Source organism: Diachasmimorpha longicaudata, chromosome 17 (genome assembly GCF_034640455.1).
Source record: "Diachasmimorpha longicaudata isolate KC_UGA_2023 chromosome 17, iyDiaLong2, whole genome shotgun sequence".
Taxonomy (NCBI): domain Eukaryota; kingdom Metazoa; phylum Arthropoda; class Insecta; order Hymenoptera; family Braconidae; genus Diachasmimorpha; species Diachasmimorpha longicaudata.
This window is the reverse complement of record NC_087241.1, coordinates 4,211,175-4,232,359: the sequence shown is the minus strand read 5'-3', so window position 1 is coordinate 4,232,359 and position 21,185 is coordinate 4,211,175. Positions and strand designations below refer to the sequence as shown.

The window sequence follows — 21,185 nt, the reverse complement described above, 5'->3', positions numbered from 1 at the left end:
CGTCTCAGCAGCATCAGAGCTCCTCAGGCCGTTGATCAAAGTTGATAAAGTTCCGGGGTGTTTGGGTGTTTCAGGGGTTTCATTCTGAGGTCACATGAAAATCCTCAGTTTTCCGGTGGTTCCATTCCGCCCAACTTCACTCCCAATAACGGAGGTATTTCATCAGTTAAGGGTAATTTACAATCACCGAAACTGCAGCGAGAGAAATTACTGGAAAAATTATTATTTTAGGGGGTCGGGAGGGGGAGGGGTGTACTTAATGTTCATGAACTTAAAATGAAATGGTACTGTGTACGCGGAGAAAAATGACCAGATAAGAGAAATAATTACAGAAAAATTCTGGGATCGAGGGGGTGACTTTATTCAATTTTTTTCTCCCAGATGAGTTTTATAATTCAATTGAAAGTCCATTTACAATTATATCTGCATTTATAAATATATTTTCGTCTGTATGAAGAGCCATAAAAGTTGATGAGTATTAGAAAAAAATTGTCGAATCTGAAATTCATGTGATAAAACGAAAAGTCGAAGACGAAGGAGGGAATTTTTTTCCTCTTTATGGTCCACATATCTCCATCAATGTCCCAAATTGACAAAGCACCCTAGCTCCAGTAGGGAGCCTCACACCCACCAACTTTCAGGAGCGATTCCTGCGGGTAATGTTCATATCCTCTCTCATCCCCATTGCCTCACATACTGCAAAATTCCATATCGCTCTTTCTCACTCGCTCCTGTTCACTTACAAAAAGTTGAATCACTCTTTTTGGCCTGCCGGCAACGACCCTCGAATTAAGAGTAATTGATAGCCCCAAGACCGATGCGCAAGGTGGGCTGCTACTCGATAAATTTTAATTAGAGTCCATTCGATCTCTATGGTCCAGCCCCTGGGTATTTCACTTACTGATCAAATCAAATTTTATTTCAGTTCAATTTTCATTCTGCTTTCTCTCATAACATTGTATTATCATATACGAAGCAGTCGTACTCTTGAGGGATGCAAGACATTCTCCGAAGTTATTTATTCTGGCGAAGAGAAATTAATAAATTTAATTACACTTATGAATTTTTATGTTCATCGTGAGATGATGAACTGAAATTTTTTTTCGGGGGTAAATTGTTGGATAAATTCACCACCATCGCAACTGCTTCCAAATAATTCTCCATTATTTCCCCCAAAAAAAATTAAATAAAAGCTATAACAATTAAAATACCTCCCTTTCATAACTACTCCCCAAATCATATTTTCACCCCTAAAAAAACCCAAATCCTTCCCTGAACTAATTTGTCTCTTCCTCCACCCTATCCCCTAATCCCTCAAATTTCTCAACAATAACAAAAACAATTGCATTTTACCCTCAACAAATAAATGCTCTTCCGAATGATTTCACTCTCACTGAAATCTGAGAAAGCACTAAGCTCGGGTATCTGTTCCAAGATACACAACCGACTCGTCTTGTATGAACGGCTCGTGAGCCCCGGTTTACCATCCCTTTCATTCTCTCTATCGTGAGTGTTTCCCGTTTACCCACTTCGAAGATGAAACATGTCTGCTTGCACACGAACTCACCCCCTACCCCCTACATCCTCACATTTCCCGTCTTTTTTATATTTCTTTTTTCTCCAGCATTCTACTCCAATTGTCCCCATTCCGGTGTTCACCTATTCTTCAAGCCTTTTCGTTGACGATATATGCACCAACATGCGTTATTTACAGCTGAGAAAAATCGTATAACCACTAGTGGTAAGATCCACCATCCCCCCATTGCCAGTAGTGGTGGTTTTTACGGTGTTTTTACGGGCCGTTTCTCCGGCTGACGGAAATGCATCCTATCGGGTACCATCTTTGTTTTACATTTGAACGTTCACCAACCGTTGGCAGCATTGTTCATCCATTTTATCACACCACCAGCTTGGAATTTAAAACAATTTTCTCTGACTCCCTACAACCCCTGGCGGCCGTAAAAATGAGGAATTGAAGGTACAAAAAAAATCATTGAAAATTTTTATTGAATTTTTTTCCCTCTTCCGGGGCACAAAATGTTGATGTAATTGACAACGTGACATGAAGTACTACTCCCGAAGTAATCAGGGTTTAGTGCCACTGAGAGTGACCTGAAAACGAAGTGCAACATCTCACCCCCTCTCGTACCAATGCCCAACATCTTAACCTACATAAAACTAACACAACCAGGGAGTTACATCCCAATGGGAGCAATCAATGTCTACCCGAGGGGATCGTTTGAGGATTCTACTGACTCTCCTTGAACATTTACAGTTTATATTTCCGGATGAGCAAATCGTTGGTGGCCCCCTCCGATGAAATCTGACGTCTGCATTTTTCAAATTAATCGGATAAATGGGGGCTTTGGACTGGGTCAGACATCAGTTCATGAAATTGAAGTTTATGAATCGTTAAAAAATGAGTAAAACAATACGAACGACGAGAATTATTTCCTAATTTCTCCCAAATATTTCTCTGAAATTCGCGACTGTCACTGCAAGCCATAAATTGAATCCATTAACCTAATTAATCGGATACATGGTGGTCATTGACTGGGTCAGACATCAGTTCATGAATTATAAAAAAAGAGTAGAATAATGCGAACAACGAGAACAATTTCCTAATTCCTCCGAAATATTTCCCTGAAATTCGCGACTGTCACTGCAAGCCATAAACTTTTTTATCGATGTTAATAAATATTTGCTGATGCTGGGTCAGATAGTACAGAGGACTGTAGTAGACCCTTATCCCACTGAAGTCAATATAATAGACCGTCTGGCTCTGTCTCTGACGTTACTATACAGCTGTGTACTGTTAGAGACATAACACGGACATATTCCCAGTGAACTGCTGAAGGAGGCGGCCGCAAGCAAGTGGATTTCTCAAAAGGAATAGACGGTCCTCTCAGTCATTGGATCGTTAGAACGAGTGGTGAAACTCGAGGTATGGAGTGCTGCATAACGACGAAGTTGACAAGACGAAAAAAATATATCACGACAAATTAATCGAACCCTTCCCTGTACAATCGTTCATTTAATTGATTGCAACAGCACTTGGATTTCCGTTTACGGATTATAATGCTGAATCTGTGGCATCCTGGTTTGCGTGATGAGGTGGAGCATTGCGTGACGATTCTCGGTGGTTTGGCTTCGAAAGTATCGAACGTAACTGGCTGAATGTGAAAGAGTAAGCACGAATCATGATTATCAGGAAATCGTGTTAAAACACTATTAAGCATGACCGAGAAGCCAGAATTCCTGACGTATGAAATGCTAAAATGTTGGCTGACTCCCGTGCAAAACCGACATTGCGAGAATCAGAGGACACACGCGGAGAGGAATTTTTTTTTGGGCCTGACACGACAAAAATGACGTCATCTGACGACTGGAAAAACATTCGAGGATTGACGTCTTAGATTCTGTGAGGGAAAACGAAAACATGTCTCTGTATTCATATTAATAAATCGAAAGGGGTGGAATTCTCGAGTTATCGATGTTGAAAATTGGAGAATCGATTTTTTTAATCGATTTTTATTACCAATTTAATTTTGTATCTATAATTCTGAGTCTCTTCGAATTATTTATAGTCTTTGGAAATCATTCGCACGAACTTACCCCACTCCAACATTAACCCCAATCATCCCCAAGCCCCCGAAGATGCCCAAAATTATTCCGAAAGTCATCACGTGCCCAAGAACCCCCCGAAGACTCCACAAAACCCACCCCAAGTTTCCTCCGCGATATGTCCGTGCGTTTGTACGAGAGACCCGTCGTTACTCTTCATCCCTGGGCAATGGGCTTTAATACCAATGATGGTGAATTATGGGACGTTTGGTCTTCTCCGTCGGGGTAGAAAACTGCGCATCCCCCGAGTTGTACCCATTGGGCCCAACCCCCATTTCACCATCACGATCCTGATGTTTTCTCTGCTGTGGGCAGGCAACTGGACTAATATTTTCACTCTTCTCTCGTTTTTCAACGAACACCCCCTCGGCTAACTTGACAAACGATTACGCGGCCACCACTTTTCGTACAAAAGTAAGAAAACACTCTCGCTAAATCATAAGGAGCCATTACCAGTCGCCATAGCCGCGCCTAAGGTGTACTATAACATTTTTTTTATTATATAACGGTCACCGCCATTATGTGAGTTCGTTCACCCTTTCAACGTCTGTACAGCGCACGAAGGGGGATGAAATCGTGGCATTTCACGTACAACTCATCTGTCTATCTGTCTCAAGACCCCAACATCTTCCTCTCTTCATCCATTTTTTTTTTTATCTCAGTCCCTCATTTTTTTATCTCGTCTGACTTATCAAAAAAGTTTGTCGGTGATAGAGGGCAGGATGAATCGATATTTGTTTCGATGTTTTTACGCTCCTAAAAATCAACGCACGCACCCCTCGATTTCGTGATCCTCGAGTTAAAGTGCCTGGGAGAGGTCCATTATTTTGGTTTTATGGTCCACGGAATAACAGTTGGATGCCGTGAAGGTTAATTCAAGGAACACAGGAATGACTGCCCCCGCGGATAAACAACCTACGTGACCTCTAGACCCTTCCGTGTTTCTTCTTCGTTTTTTTCTTGCTTTCAGTTTATTGGGGGTGAAGGAGAGAGATAGGGGCGCAGGGGGGATGCTGGAGGCACTCGGGGTGGTTGGAAATTGAAAAATATCATAAGTTGATGGGACGAACAATTTAGTGTCAATGAGTGACTCCTAATTATCGATTTTTATGGTCGAGGGGCGGGAGTCGGGGACAAATAAACCGGGAAAAATCGATGGAATTTGCTGCTGTAATGGGCCACCTATTTTCTACCCCCAGGTGCTCAAGAGTAAAGAGAACGGAAATGGGGCGAGAACAGTCCAATAAATGCGAAAGGGGTTAGATTCTAGTGCACGGTCACAGATGGAATCACGTTCGGCGATTTTCAGGTCTTTTTTTATATTTTTTTATAACTTTCATTCGTGAAAATGATTTTTCCCTGCGAGTTGCTCAATATCACGGACTTCTACCCCCATTCTCGGTGAATATTTGTGTCATTTCAGGTGCCTGATGGAGAAATTCAGTGAGTCGGGGGGTGGGGGACTGAATGGAACTTGAAATTGTTGGCGAAAAAATTTTTTGCTGATTTATGGGGGAAATTTTTCATCACCTGCCAATTTCCGGATGTTTTTTACAGTTCTTTCTGCAGTGTAATTAATCACCGGTCGATGTTATAGTCAAAGATATAGATATTTAATAAAGTCCTGGCCGATGAATCGATTCAACTGCCAGAATAATCCAATTATCTGACCAAACTAACCGAGCGAAAACTCGGCTTTCGTTCATCATGATTATATTGCACGTGAAACGAAGCTCTTATTGGTTCATATACAAATGCGTTACATAATTTCAACCAGACCTCCATTCGTTATTCAAATGATCTGGGATTTAATCAAATTTTCGAAATCAATTAGGGAGATGAATATATGATAATTTGGTGATTGTCACTTAATTGTTCGTTATTTTTGATGCGATGGGGCACTGTTTACATGTTTATAGTTTATATATTGTTACTTGGGGTGTACATAGTTTGTCAATAGTTCAATAAAAATTGCGCGAAAGTTTCGCGAGGATTCTACCGTTCGATATCGTGTTCCCCAACTTGATTTGATCTTAAATTTATTGGTATTCCAATAATTACGAATTCAATTTCTTAATTGTTTTATTAATTGACAGATTTAACAGAGAGATCGGTTTCAATTACTCCATTAAAACCCATCAGTAAATTTCTCATTATAATTTTTTTACTGTTCCAAAACCGTAAAACCCTCTTTATTTCGATCTATTTTTGCATCCGCCCTTTCCAAAGACAAAATAATCTCCACCATCCAATAGAATAAAATGAAGACACCCCAATAAAACCCAAAATGTCCAGAAACTTCAACTAAAATGAAACATTCCATTTTTTAATTCTCCCCTCCCCCCATCGTAATTTTCCCTCATTGCCAAGACTAGCAATGACCACTGTAATGAGGGTTGAACCTTTAGAATTCACCTACCGAGGGTAACGTAGGGTAAAAAAAATATTAAAACCCGAGGACGACGAGAGAGATGAGTTGAATAGTTTACCGATCCGGGGACACAGGATCGGAAGGGTATGGCATTGCATCCGGAACTGTCCGAACAGTTTCGACAGGGAACAAAGGCACCCTCGAAGGTACAACTGGCTGGTTGCTGGCTCGGATGGTATTGCCACTGGAGTTTGAGTTTTCGTCTGTGGATGAGGAAAAGAGTGGAATAGGTGGAAGAGGAGAAGGAGGGGGAGAGGACGGACCAATATGTAGTCCTCCACCGGCCTGCTCTTGTCCCCCTTTCCGTCTGTACGCCGTCTTCATGCCGACCTTTGTTACTCGTTAGTGACTTTTATCCACTTCATTCCCTGCTATCCCCTCCCCTCCACCCCTCCCTATTCATCTAGATATGTCCATTGTATTGCCCCGAAACTTATTCCAATTTCCAACTTTTTCAGGAACTTTTTTACCCGGATAAACTGAGGGTCTTTGAATTCACCATTGTACTAATGCTTCGGGTGCTTTATTCGGTAAATAATTGATGAAATTCCAGCTTTCGTTGTGATTTGGAGATAATTGGATGGGATGATTGGACGTAATGATGAATTTTTATTGGCGGGGGTTTGTGAGAATGTGAAAAAAAAAAATTAGTCTGCGTTCTTAAGGTGTTTTCCACTTTTCGCAAGAGATTTTGACAGTAAAAATTAATATAAATTAATATATTCGTATGGGGTTGTCTTAAAATGATAATTAGAATCTCAGATATTTCAAAATATCGTTTAAACGTTTTTCTAGCAACAAAATATATTTTTATTCGTCCAATTGTCATGTAAACTCTCAAAATTTAAATTTTACAGTTGATGACAATTTTTTTTATCGATTTGTTAATTAATTATTCAAATGGGATGATAGAGAGATCAACCCTCCGGACTAGTGGATCATTAACCACCAAAATAACCCCAAAAGTTTGAAATTAAAGGTGAAATGTCCCCAGTGTCAATGAGAGCGTACAATAAATAAAGACTCGACAGTCGTCAGAAGTGAAATTCACACGAGAGAACAGTCATTCGGTTATGATTGGCTGGGGGTAAAAAATGTGAGTAGATGGGGAAAAAAAAATCAGCCGAGCGGAGACGAGTGTGAGATACGATTGCCTCTGCATCTCCTCCTTCACCCACTGAATGACAAATGGAGACCACAAGATTGCGCCTCCGACATCCAATTAGCCCATCCTTTAGCCCTCCTTGCTGTGCCATCCACAAAAGTTTTGTTCTCTTTCTCGCATCAGCTCACGTTGAATTTCACCCTCGCATAGCATCCCCCTTTTCCTCATTCTCTGTGTCAGGTGCAGGGGTCACCGCGTCGCTCCCTGTAAACGCTGGGAACGAAAACGAGAAGAGTCTATCCCAACCGAATCTCAGTACGTTGGACGTTTAATCAGCCAACTTCAAACAGTTATTTTCTCCCCTTCTGCCTTCATCATACGCCGACACGATACGTTGCTCATGCGTAAATTTATATGGACAACAAGACGAGTGAGAAAACATCACAGATCAATTGTACTTTGTTATTTTACTTCATTTTACTAAATTGAAATCCCTCAAATCATTCTAATCACCAACTGCCCCCATTCCAACACTAAAAACCCCCAAATATCCCCCGCTCCGAGAAAAATATAATTTTCCCCGTTAAATATTCTTCTGACAAGAATTTACAGCGGATTTTCCAATAAAGATTCCGAATATTTGTTTATCCAATACGAATATCATTAGCAAAATTATAATTTTCTCGTCCACGTGATCTTCTCACTCAATTTCCGAAATCAAAAAGTTTATTCAATTCACCAGTGATATACCGTCAATTATATTTTCGTGCCACTTCTAAAATCCGATATGTTCCCCCTCCTCATGATGCTCAATACGGCCAAAAAGTTTGATTGGATTTAAGTGAAGGTAATTAAAAAGTTTCCAACTTTCATCCAGAGTGAAAAATATAGTCGGTCGGCTCGCGAATAAAAAAAGTCAGCTACGTAGACAGTAATTATTATGCATCAGAACTGTTCTTGATTCCACCGTTTCGAATAATCCCGCGTGACCGAATTATCTTTAGCCCCATCCACCCCCCCACCCCCTCCCCTCCTCCTCACTGCTGTGAATTTTACGTTAGCCAGATAGTTTCACTGGGGCGTTATTCAGTGAATCCGATTAACGAACGGGGGGATAAATGAACGAGCACCAATCCAACTTCCTCCTCCCTGTTTTTCATTCACTGTGCAGCATCGTGCAGCAATTCTACTATCACTTTTGGAATGAATGAGAATGTTGCTTTTCAAAATTGTTAACTGAACAAAATTGAACAAACGCTGGATGAATGTATAGGCATTTGCAACTGGTGAAGATGATAACTAGTTATCAGGGGAATATGGGGCAGGGGGAGGGGGTTGGGGTGGGTGTAGTATAGGTGCCAGTGCCAAGAAATTCGCAGGGTTGAAAATGGCCCTGCGGACGATAGTGCAGTCATCTAAAATGAGAATTATGTCGTTTGTCTGACCCAAACGTAATTTACTACTGGTGGTTAAAAGTTTTTGTATAGTTTTATGATGTGTGTGTGTTTATACATCGGATGCAGGACTTTCTCTCGATACTAGAGGGTTATTCAGGATATTAAAATTGAGAATAATATTTTTACGGGGGGTGAATGGAGTTTAAGTTAATTAATGAATTTTTTTGACGCGAGACAGTTCTGTCGGGGCCAGGAAAATCGTAGCGTCATCATTAGCTATGTTCTTGGTCTTTTATTATTGTTATGAGGTTATTAGATGAATATTAAAATTATTTGATTAATTATTAAAAAGATAAGGACACAAATTTTTAATAATAAATCACACAAAAAAAGTTATGATAAAAATTTCGGTATCTTGCGTAGATTCCGAGATATTCTGTAATCAAAAGTGGTGTATGTCGACGTGGCGCTGAGGTACTGAATTCCAAATATTTTTAATTTAATTTTTTAATCAATTAATTTCTGATAGAATGAGGCAATCGATTTTTTGAGAGAAAGATAGGGAAGAGGTGGAGGAAAAGATGTAGAATGGGAGATGGAGGGAAGAAAGGGCCACTAAATCTTTGATGGCAGGGAAAAGCCGGATGCCGTGGTTTAGTGAGAGGCATGTGGCGACCACGTTCGTTTGCGTCATACGGCCAAGGGTCTCCGTTACTAATTGCTCATTAGGCTTTAGATCACAGGCATTCCCCGCGTTTACGCATAACTGGAGTTGTACGTCGGGTGAGGAAGTCGTGTGTGTGTGTGGCATCTCTCGTGCTTGCAGATTCGCTGGAGAACCTCCGGTTCAGCAATTAACCGGTCGTTAATTAAAAATTGAAAACGAGGTGAAAAAAATTGTCAAATTTTTTCTACTGATGGTGAAGGATTCAAAATCTATATAAACAAGTGCTGCACACGTTAAATAAAAATAGAAATTGATTCTCACGAGTTGATTTTTGTTTGTTTTGATCTCCAGCGGAGAGAAATTTTTTATTAAAAAATAGATAAAAGCAAATGTTTATTTTGGTATTATTATTATGAAATTCTGTATAATTTTGAAGGGGATGGTGACAATATAAACGTTTACTTTTCAAAAAATCTGATGCAATTTTTAATTGACACGGAAATTTTTCAATGGCCGCAGCTTTTTAAAAATTTGTTGTATACATTCGGTAGATGATATATTTTTAAGGATAAACTAAGATATTTCATTAGAGAAATTCATACACCAGGTAATTCAACGTCAAGTGTGATGTATTCAGACGACCAACGAAATGCTCTTCAGTATAACGTCAAGACTTCCTAATTAATTAGTAGATGCCACGTTATACCGGAGCTTGACCTACTTTCTGATTCAAGGAGAGTGGTACATCCTTTGACTAAAGCTCTTCATATGAAAGTGGAGTATCCGAAATACATAAAATTATTCTCTCTGCTTCTCTGTTTTATCATTTTTTTTTTCTCATTTTTTTTCGAGCCGCGAAACATAATTAAATTCACATCTGGACCAAAGAAATTTATGAAAAAATTCTTGGGTAGAGAATCCTTTCATGCGAATATGAGAATATTTCTCTTGAGAGGGCAACGCACATCCGTGGAAGTAATTTCCATTTTTTCAAGCGCACGGAATTAATCTCGAGATTTTTTTTGACAATCGAGTCATTTTTTCATAGAAAAAAAATTATTATTGAGTTACATTTTCCATGAGTGGTAATACATTTAAAATAAATATTCCCACTCCAGAATTTTCCACTGAACCCTCAGAGTACGAATCCACTCATAGAACGAGACACCAGAAACAAAATATATAATTTTTTTTTTCAAAAGACGAGTGACCCATTTCTCGCACACTTTTCTAAATCCCAAGGAGTTTCTCTGCAATTATATCCTGTCCCTTTCGCATTTTATTTACGAGGGTACGCGATGGGGTGGGGCTGAGGGGAGGGTGGGAGGCTGAGGAGATCAGGGACTACTTAGAAAAAGAGTTAATTAATTAAAAAACGGTACATACCATCTTGACCCGTATAACATCCCAGTATGAAGTGGTTGAGCACCCCTTGACTGTCTGCATGGACTTGAAAATGCCAGGGGAAACCGGGGGATTATCCCCTGACTCGACTCTGGTGCTTTAAAAGAGAGAGAACGACTTGAAATGGGATAAGAAAACTTTGCGGAATAATTGAACACTCTGATGGACTTGCGGAGATGTGTGTTTCTACCTTCTCACGACCCTAATGGACAGTGAGGCTGAGGGGGTGCATTGGATCCAAGGGGAATTTTTAGTGCAGGTTAAATCACTGTAATATTGCAGTTTAGTACGCGAAGAAAATTTTTTCGGGGCAAAAGTTGAAAGTTCATTCGGCTCAGAATTGCAGTAAAAAAATATTTCTTTAGAATATTCATAGAAAATCGGGGGAGTCTTCTGAAGATTATTTCAACGAGCTTTTTCGGTGACGAAAAAGCTCTTTAGAATAATCCCTGAAAAGTTATATTATGTAGGCATTATAATATTTTATATGTACATAATAAATAATTGAGATGTGATTTTTTTTCAGTGCAGTATTTATCCAGAGAGCCCATGTGTTTATGTCAGTGTAAATTCATTTGTTCACGAATAACTGAATTTAATAAGGGCATCTGAGCCGCCGCGTTTGCAACCCAATCTTTTTTTCTTCTCCAGATAAAATTATTCTCCATTCTAGAAGAAATATGATCTTAAATATTCCCTTTCTCTGGGAAGAGGAAAAAAATAACGATATTCTGCACTCGTCACGTCTCTGCTCCAGTTTTTCCTCTCCACCTCTTCTCACCGGTAGGGAAAAACTAATTAGCAATAAATTTCCAAGCGCCCGATGGAGTTTGATATACTTTTTTTTTCTACTTTGGTGAATTACAGAAGCGTAGGAAGAGAAGTAGGAAAATCGGAGCGCACACCCAGAGGTGAATATTTATTGATGATGTTTTTTCTTGTAAGGGTTTCTTCCACTCTGCGTGACGGTGATAAAGAGAGAGGGTGAAGGGGAGGTATTAATATGCAGCAATACAGAGATAACTCTCGAGATGATTACAGTGGCCTAGATATTCACTGTTGTTCGCCCGTCAATCGCGATGTGAATTATCAAAAGGGAATTTTATTTCTCGCTCGTTATCGTCATTTCTGTGGGGGAAAAAATTCCAAGAAATGCATGAGGGACATTCCGGAACGACTTGCGATTTTTTTAATGATTAATGTACTTCAAAAGGGCTCTCCAGATTTTTTCCAGATTTTTTCTATCATTAGATTATTTTTAAATCGATTCGAAAGGGCAAAGAACGTCAGCTCCAAAAAATCCGACGAAAATTCGCAAAATTATAAATAAATTAATTTGTTGAAAGTATGTCATGATCTTTAGGTCAATCAGTATCAGTCCCTCCGAGATAAACCGTCGGTCTAACTTTTCGCGATTAAATTAAAATTTTGATTTGATTTATTATATAAAAATTCTCAACTTACACGTTCACCTCTCCCAATGAGTGGCATTCCCTGAGTCTTGCGTGTGTTGGCGTATATTTACAGTAGGTAGAGAGAAACCTGGAAAGAGTGAAAGGCACGTGGAGAGGGCGCGAGTCAGTGGGGGTTGGTTGCACGCCCGGAAAAGCAGCATAAATTCCAGGGTGGAATGTTTTTGACAAATCGCTGTGGAGATCCATGGGGGATCGTGCTAGGGCACGTTAGCACAACCCTTTATATTCTGAGTGTAGAGAGGGTTGGAATCGTGCGTCAAGTGGGGTCTGTTTTCTATGAATTCCCATTCTATCTTCCTCATCCCTTCAGCCCGTGGTATGCACTCCTGCGATTACCACGGAATGACGCAGGTACAATAGGTGAACGACTCAAGAGGGCCGTACGATACTTACGGGGGGAGGAATTTCGAGATGAGTGCGAGTACAAGTCTCATTGTCACCTGCAATTTTTAATAAAAATATTCAGTCAATGGGGCAGAGCCAGATGAGAGGGTATAACAAATACGGTTCATCGTGAAGTATTTTAACGAAATTTAATCCTCAAATTCAATCACCCATCGATAAAACAGAACATTAGAATTTTTAAAAACAACATCAGGGCCGTAGTAGGGGGTTAAAGGCCCTGAGGACGCCAGAGACCAAATCCAGTGGTGTCATCTTGCGGCCATTATCCACTTTGAAGTGTGCGAAATTTGTTGTAAACGTTTGTGTTTTATTTATCGTATTAACAATAGACAGTAGAATCGTGGGAAAAATATTTAAAAAGCTGGAGAGATTTACGCTGGGATTTCGCGGATTAATCATTAATTTTTCAACCTGTTGACATAAAAAACGGATAATGAAATGAAGCGATGAAAAATAACCCTGAATCTCTTCAAAACGCCGAACGAAATAACGAAACAACCCCCCATAAATAAAATAAACATTACTCACTGAATTTTTCACCCAAAATCATTTCCGTTGAATTTATATACCCTGAAATTGCGATGGCATAAATCACATCCTGGAGTCCTGCGTTTCACACTTGATTCCCTCCCACGAATTCACAGGATCTGATAAAGTATGTGTACCACCGACAGCTGGCGTCGCGGTCGACGAATTTCCGCACTGACTCCTACCCACCTACCCCTACTTCGTGTACCAATGTACCCCCCAATTTGTCCCCGAAACTTTAATCCCAAATCTAGTCTAACAGTCGCTGTATTGCAGTACTTCATCCACTGAATGAATCGTTATCATGAGCAATGAATTGTCTCTCCACTAGACAGACTTCAATTATCTGCAAAGTAGGGTAATTAGCTTGCAAACAATCTACGTGTGGGAGGGGGGATGAAATGTGTCGAATAGGATTCAGGTTCAAGGTCGTTCGTGATGATTAATCTCGAACATGATGACGTTGATTTCAATTTAGTTTAAATTATTTTTTAATAAATGATTTTTAAATGAACTTATGAAAATGATCGATAAAGAAAAGAGTAAAAACCTCTGGGAAACCAACGATTTTATCAATTCCAGGATTTTTTTCTCTTGAAAATTTTATTTATGATTAAATGTTTAGTATATTCGCATTATAACTGAGAAAGTTATATAATTATAAGGAAGACGAGATGCATGTTAACACACTTCAATGACACTGCATTCAATTGACGCATTTCATAACTCAATTACATTCACGTGTATTAGTAGTGAATAATAGTGCTACATATTCTCTGCTACTGCACACGGGGGTCGACGTATAATTACACGGCCGAGGGAAAAGTCACTCAACTGCAATTACACGTCACTACGGAAAGTGGAGAGGTATTTTTGATGAGCCATGTATAAAATTTCATTACGAAAATTAAAACTCTGGACCTGAAGGTTCAAAAGAAACGCACGAGGAAAAATCTCCCTGAAATGAGAATTCCTCTACCCCACGACTCAACAAAACTCGTCCTCGAAATGATCCCCAAAATCGAATGGAACCGTCAACATTTTTTCGCACGTTGCGATCGTTAAACAATTTTGTTTGCCTTCCACACATCGATCGACATGAACGTACAATTTGAAACTTCATTGAGTTTCTCCAATGAAAATGTCACTTACAAATGTCACATTCAAAAATCCTCGAGGTGTGTGTACCATTCTCATTAAATATGCAAAAACTTTGTTATTTGTTTGAGATCCCCTGAATTATGCATGCGCAATCTGTCGTTCGGGTTTCATTCAGTAAATAAAATAAAATATCTCGGAGGAAAATGGCGACTGAACGACTTTGTGCCACTTATCATTGACAAACGACGTCCTCTCATGTAAATAAATATGTGATAATATAAACTATCCCCAACTTTTGCAAATTTTCTTTGCTATCGACTAGTCGGCAAAGTAGAAAGACTGCTAAACTGATCGATTCCCAGGCTTTCTCACTCGATTAATTAACATAATGAAAAAGTTCCACAAAATTGGCGGCACTTTTAAAAATTTCCTTTGAATATTTTCTTCAAATGGAGTGTAAATCTGCTATAGGCAGCACGAGAACAATTTTCCACTTATTTTTATAGTCCCAGGACTTGACTAGACTGTTCAACTGGCTCATAATAACCCGGCTAAGATAACCGGCAATTTTGGGTCATTTTTCCCGCCTACCTGCGCCTGTACGAGCGTGACCAGATGATATACCGCTTATTCCACGTGGAATAACGCACTTGCGTGGCAATAAGTGCAAATACGTGACATCAGGGTGGCTTTAGTCTCGCTTTAAGTTGTACCTCTGCACTCGGGTGGGAATGAAGCGTGCCAGTGTGCACAAGAGGGCTCAACACCCGGAGTAAAAAACGTCCGGTCGCACTCACCCCCTCTAACACCCCTGCATTTACCTCTTCAGCACTGCTGACCTATATCACAAAGTGAAATCACTCTATTCCAAACGGAAAATCCATATTACTAAAGTAGAAGGTGCGGTGTTTTCAAATTATCGAATTTTGAGAATTGAAAATCCGTTATTTTTATATAAAGACATACCTTATGTAAATACATACCGAGTTACAAAACACATTAAATATATCAGCGAATAAATGAATAAAAAAGTGAGAAAAAAATTCAGTGGTTTTTTTCGGTAAAAATAAAAGAAAAAAATTTCCACTTTCATTTAATGGAAATATGAATCAGCAACTTTAAGCAGATCCATCTGTTCGATTTTCCGGAGATAGTGATGACCCCTTTCGTAGAAATAGTCTCACCAGCAGAAGCCCTTTCCGCGTACGGTCTCTTATTAAATGTGGCGATTTATCGCCAGTAATAACGGGTGCGGTCTGGCGGGTGCTCTTGCAATGTCTCTTATGCTGGAGTGTGCTAGTATGACTTGACATATATAAGGTAACAGACTATAACTGAATCGGTTAAACTGAGAAAACTCGACTTGTGTTATGTACGACGTTATTCAGAGGATTTAACAATTTCTCACGTCTCTTATTCTGGAAAAGCCACGTTAAAAAATTCATTCAGAATGAATTAAGGATTTATTTGTTTGTGTTAAGGACTGTCGTAAAATAAATATAAAGAGACTGAGGAGAATGAAATTAATGAATTTATTTTGTGCGTTTAAATTGCAATTCGAGTAAAAGTTGGGGATATTTTGATTTTTTTTAGGGTTTAGTATCACCTCGAGAAGAAGATGTTCAGTTTGGAAATGGGGGAACATAAAAAAATTCGGTCGAATCGAAAGCGAAAGTAGTAGCACAAAGTGGATGAGAACTGAGATCTGAGGCAGCAGGTGCTTTCCCACGGGCGAAAGTAACGAAATGGCGATGGATCATCGAATGAATTCCAAAAGCAGCAGGTTGATACTCATCCACATTCATCCACAAGGTCACCTGCTCTTAAAGGGGTTAAAATGGCGCACGAGGGCATTATTCATGATACAACTACCTACGGTTGTCCATAACTAATGGGTCCCCTCATGAATTAGTGAAGGTCATGGCAATACAAGTGATGCACAGATTTTAGTAAAGTTTGAGGACAAAACAAATATTCTAAAAGTATTAAGATTCATCTCGCTGTTAACTTTGACATCAAAAGTCATGGATTTTGGGGAAAATAATCAGGAGTACATTCTCAGGAAGATAATTAGTCGACAACGAATTGGCCATTGATTTTCGTGAGTCTGTAAATAGACCACAAATGTGATATTTCAAACTTTGTAAACGATGTTTGACTCCCTCACAAGAGATTCCTGATCCCTTTTCACGAATGGGTGAAAGGACAGTAACACTGCGGTCAACAGACAGGACTAATTGGAAGCGACAAAATGTGAACTCCCAGATTGTTAATTAGCAAGTTCGGGTGGTCTGTTGTATCGTGTCGTAACTTCACTAGCAATATTTAGCTTATCTATGATTATTGATTGAGTAATTTTTGGATAAGGATTTTCAGAGTTTACAGTTATCTGTTCAGGTCGATGGAAATCATCAGATCATTCTTGACTCAGCCCCGTCCCTTTGGTCCCCATTTCGCACGGCATTTCTCTCGGCCGAGCCCTTCGGATAGTTCCACTCCTGAATTTTTGCGGAACCGAAAAGGGTGAAAATAACAAATGCTGCCAGTTGACAGATGATACTCAGCCAGAAGACATATCTCCAGCTTTCAAAGGAGTGCTGTCAACATAAAAACGAAAATCGATCATCGATTGGTTGAAAAAGACGAGGGAAAATATATAGGGAGAATGTCACAGGATGAAAGAATTAACTGGCTGAAATAAAAATTGATCTTCTCAATAACGTGATCGATACTTACGCCATTTTTATTCAATTCTCCGACAAGTGCTGGCAGAATGAATGCGGAAATTGTTCCCGGTGTATTTGTTATTCCCATGAGAATGCCAGCGTAGTTTGGCGCCAAATCATTCTGATTGGTTAAGTGACCGACAAATATGGCGCCACAAATGACAATACTGATCACCAGCATTATTGATGCCCCAATTCTTTCGCAGCCGGAGTATGCAATTGCAAGCATGAGAATACTGGGAGGAATGCAGCCTTGACACGAATGATTAAATCAAATTGATTGACCAGTTATTGAATGTTGATTAAGTATTTAGATACTCACTGACACCAACTGCTATTTTTCGTCCGTTCGTCTGTGACCAAAAGCCCTTCTTCCTTCCCCAATCGAGTATTCTACCGAGCAGAGGGTTTGTCACAGCATTAATCAAATATGGAGAGCAACTAATGGCGACATTCTGAAACAATTGAGTTAATTAATTGATAAGACGTCATCTCATTCTGATGGTCTTCCAACGATTTTTTTGATAATTAATGAGATGAGGGAGAGAGAGAGAGATGAAGTTCTTATCTCGATAGATTTTTTCCTGTCTTGAAAAGTTGTTGTGATAAATTTGTTATCAGACAGTTTTCTCGCTGTCTGATGCCACAATTTCCAACTTCTTTGGCATCCTCAGATATTAATTTATTGATTACGAGTTTATCGATCAAATAATTTTGAAATACTCACACTCTGGATGTTAAATCTCAGCACTTTATTCATGTAAAGTGGCAGCTGCGTCAACATGAAGTACCAGTTGAAATTACCCAGTGTATTGGTAGCGACAAGTGTCCAAAATGGTTTCGATGTAAAAATCTCCCTCCAAGGTACATCGCTCTTCCCCGTCTGAGGTTTTCGATGCCCATAAGAATTGACAATGAGTTCCCTCTCCGATTCACTGATAATTTTCTGTGTCTCGGGATTATCAGCGAAGAAAAATGCAAAAACACCGCACCAAATAAGAGGAAGGGTTCCATGAATATAGAATACCGATTTCCAGCCGATGTCTTTCATGATATTACCAGACGTGAAAATGGAGATGACAGTGCCAATTGATGTGCCAGCATTGATGATGGCAACCCACGTGCTTTTCTCCTCGTAGACGACCCATTTACCAACGAGTACATTGACAACCGGTAGATTAGCTGCACTCACCAAACCGGTCATGAATCTCAGGAAGAGGAGAACACCGAGGGACTCAGACGCCACTGGTACCATCAGTGTAAACAGGGAATTCAGAAGGACTGAAGTGAGTAGAACGTACTTTGTATTGAACCTGAGGACAGTGAGGATAACATTATCGATTTGTTGATCAACGATGAATCAGATGAGTCAATGATTTTTGGTGAATAAAATCAGGGCATTGGGGACAGTTATTTGGTGATAATGAACATGTTGTATTGTCTGATTTCACGTTGGAGGGTCGATGGTAGGGTTGATGAACTGGGTACAAACCTATCGGCAAAGTATCCCGCTGGGAACATGCCAACCATGTAACCAGCAAAGTACAGACTAACCACGAGCCCTTGTTGAACGGTTGTCCAATCGTAAGGGCCATGAATATCGGGTCCAGCAGTCCCATTTTTATAATCTGCGTTTGTAAAATCTTCGCAGGGATGGACAACGTTAATTCCATCAGTTGTATTTCTCGGCTTTACCATTCCTATTATCGTGGTTGATATGTTGACTTTTAAACCGTAGATTATCATATTTGCGATGCATAGCATCACAGCAAATGCAAATCTAACGTATCCAGCTGTAATAAAAGAGATAATCACATTTGAATGTCTATTTTAATCGGTGAACAGGGATAGAATTGAATGAGAAAATTGGAAAATTTTGGTTTTCTTTGGAAGGAAAAGGCAACGCTCATGCGAAGATTAGAAATTAAAATTTCCATCGGTTATGAAAAATGGTATCAGTTGCATGACTGACACGCGGAATAATTTTGAATTATTGAATAATTACGGGAAAGGAAAGACGATGAGACAGAAATATCTGAGAAAAATAACGTAATGAGATTAATTTAATTTCTTACCCATTTTAATTTCTCGTTATGCAATTTTATCCTCTCAACTTGGCTCATAGATCAGTCAGAAGCAACAGGCGTCTCAGTCTGTGTCATGATTAGCCTACGATGAACATAAACCCAATCATTACAAGCTCCTTCCAATAATCAGTAATATTTCTATCGATGTCAAGGCCCCTCTCGTTGCATTCATTAGCGCAATTAAAATCCAAAAAATGTGATAGGAAATTTATCATGAAACAAGCGATAAAACATCTGAAAGGAAGAAACTTATGGAACTCGATACATTTATCGCATCCTCAGCGAACGCTATCCAATCAATTTTCTAATTCTACGTCACTTGTGTCACACAAAGCCGATAATCTCAATACCATAACAAATCCAGTGATTACGCAATTGATCTATCCGTCACTCATCGGGGAATTCACGTCACTGAACGCAACGAGTGTCGTTGGCATCACGAATCGCTTGACACGTTATCTCTCATACAGAGTTCGCCCCGAAGTTGGTTGACGCTCTTTTCATATCTTCTCCAGTGGGCGGGAACGACCGAATATCATCGAGGAGTGAGAAAGAGAGAAAAAGGGGGCAATAAAAATGAAAAAAAATATACGGAATACATACGAAGAAGCTGGTTAATATTTACACAGCATGGCTAGCGGAATGTCAACGGTGTGAGGACGATAGAGTGAGAAAGCAAGATCAGCATATTGATACTTCAAACTGGTTACTCCAGCTATTTTCGTTTCTTCAGCCTTGAAGTCTTGGGGGCTCGTCTGTTGCTCCTGGATTTTGGTCAATCGCAGCTTTATCACTATTATTTTTGGGGGAGACTAGAGAGTAAATATATGACATTTTTATGGTATATAGACACTAGGTAATATATCACTTATATTTTTATACGTACAGTTGTGGACTCCAGTAATTAATTTCGCATCGTAAGCAGAATATTTACTTAATCATACGTCTGCGAGGAATGAAAATTCGAGTTGTCACGTTACAGTTGAAGATCAGTTTCATTTAATTCCTCAAATAAATATCAGCTTTGGGTTTAATCAAATCTGTGCAGATAAGTTCATTCATGGGGAATCCAATAGCAGAAAAAGTAAATATATTTAAGTAGAACAAGTAACTCAGTAGCGAAGTGGTAAGCCGCGATAAGCCGGCCTTGGTTGTTGCCCTGTTTTTGATGATTATCTCGAATTCTAGAGGAGATAGAAAATAATTTATTATGACATTTTTTGTGAAGCGAATCGAGCGCTACAACAAATGTCATTACATAAAATCGCATATCTCTGGTAGATGCGGAGATATTGCTAAAAAACTCGACCCAGAGATAAGTCACCTTATCTCGAAATAAATTACTGACGAACAACTTTGCTTTTATTTTTAAAAAAAGGACCTCTTTTCCTTTTATCTCCGATTCATTCGCATCGGGCCATGAAGTGACTTTCACATTTTCGATTTTATTCCCTCCCCCCGAGGATCCATTCATTTTTAGATCGAAATCGGCGCAGTTCACAGTGTGCATCGAACGTCAACGTCATCGTCGGTTATTAATATTGATATCCCGACGGCATTTAGCGGATTTTTTAAGCTCGTTCGATTTTTTTTATCTCGACGGAGACTAACGATCGCCAATGTGCGAAAGGAGAATGAAAGTGTGTTAGTAAGAGCCTCCGGTTGAATTCAATTCATCATCGACTGTATTTATCGATATTGATCGTGTTTGCCATTCTAATCTGTGATTGGTATGAGTCCCCGGGCGGGTTCACTCACTGGTGGACGTAAAAAAAAAATAAGAAAATGACGGGGGAGGAGATTGGAGAGCGAAATGCTGGCTTTTTCTCATTGCACGCCTTAAAAGTATTACCAAGTTACGATGCACTTCGAGAAACCGAGTCGTTTCACTGAGTTTTCATGGTACACTTGGTGTTCGATCTTTCTTGGTGGAGTAGGGGAATGAGATGGTGAAGTAGTGGAGAGGCAACAAAAGGGAAATGGTGGGGTCAATGGAACCGACCTATTACGCAATATGACAGTTTTAAACCTTTTCGGGGGGGATAAGGGAGTAACGGGAATCGGATTGAATTCATGAAATGCCATTTCACGGTATTACGAGGAAAGAAGATTGAGAGATTTTTGAATTGTAGATTTTTTTTTCTGAGAAAATCGCGGAGTTGGGACTCGATAACAGCGGCGAGTCCTCGGTTTGTTGTTGTAAGTTTTGGGGATTAATGGGGGAGGACTCGTTGG

The 21,185-nt window shown here is 39.6% G+C and overlaps 2 protein-coding genes across 8 annotated transcripts in view; both read right to left on the bottom strand.

Moving 5' to 3' along the window:
• Positions 1-237: 237 nt before the first annotated feature.
• Positions 238-15,503, bottom strand: LOC135170490 (uncharacterized). Of its 2 annotated transcripts, none has more exons than XM_064136343.1 (3): positions 12,093-15,503; positions 10,611-10,725; positions 238-1,023 (listed from the first exon to the last, which is right to left on the bottom strand). In XM_064136343.1, the coding sequence occupies exons 1-3, from the start codon at positions 12,287-12,289 to the stop codon at positions 1,015-1,017; spliced, it is 321 nt and encodes a 106-aa protein (XP_063992413.1). In that variant the 5' UTR covers positions 12,290-15,503; the 3' UTR covers positions 238-1,014. The 2 variants fall into 2 exon arrangements, with proteins under 2 accessions (XP_063992413.1, XP_063992411.1); XM_064136341.1 differs by lacking the exon at positions 238-1,023 and adding an exon at positions 3,103-7,433.
• A 152-nt stretch (positions 15,504-15,655) lies between these two features.
• LOC135170449 (sialin-like) overlaps positions 15,656-21,185 on the bottom strand; it is a 203,962-nt gene continuing 198,432 nt past the window's right edge. For 3 of the 6 annotated variants that reach the window (XM_064136274.1, XM_064136273.1, XM_064136278.1), the window contains 6 exons: positions 18,939-19,032; positions 18,356-18,656; positions 17,591-18,176; positions 17,186-17,318; positions 16,874-17,115; positions 15,656-16,734 (listed from right to left, as the gene is read on the bottom strand). In XM_064136274.1, the coding sequence (XP_063992344.1) occupies positions 16,549-16,734; positions 16,874-17,115; positions 17,186-17,318; positions 17,591-18,176; positions 18,356-18,656; positions 18,939-18,942 (1,452 nt within the window). In that variant the 5' untranslated portion in view covers positions 18,943-19,032 and the 3' untranslated portion in view covers positions 15,656-16,548. Of the gene's footprint in view, positions 16,735-16,873; positions 17,116-17,185; positions 17,319-17,590; positions 18,177-18,355; positions 18,657-18,938; positions 19,033-19,300; positions 19,457-19,553; positions 19,763-19,836; positions 19,991-21,185 lie in introns of those variants that run through there. The other 3 variants (XM_064136276.1, XM_064136277.1, XM_064136275.1) reach the window with 3 other exon arrangements.

Bases quoted from the DNA above. Each gene is read 5' to 3' on its own strand.
- LOC135170490 (XM_064136341.1), bottom strand. From the start codon at position 12,289: ATGGATCTCCACAGCGATTTGTCAAAAACATTCCACCCTGGAATTTAT. The intron at 10,726-12,092 runs GTAAGTTGAGAA...TCTCTTTTAAAG, and splicing joins TCATTGGGAGAGGTGAACGT to CACCAGAGTCGAGTCAGGGG. The intron at 7,434-10,610 runs GTATGTACCGTT...TTTCGTTCCCAG, and splicing joins ATGTTATACGGGTCAAGATG to CGTTTACAGGGAGCGACGCG.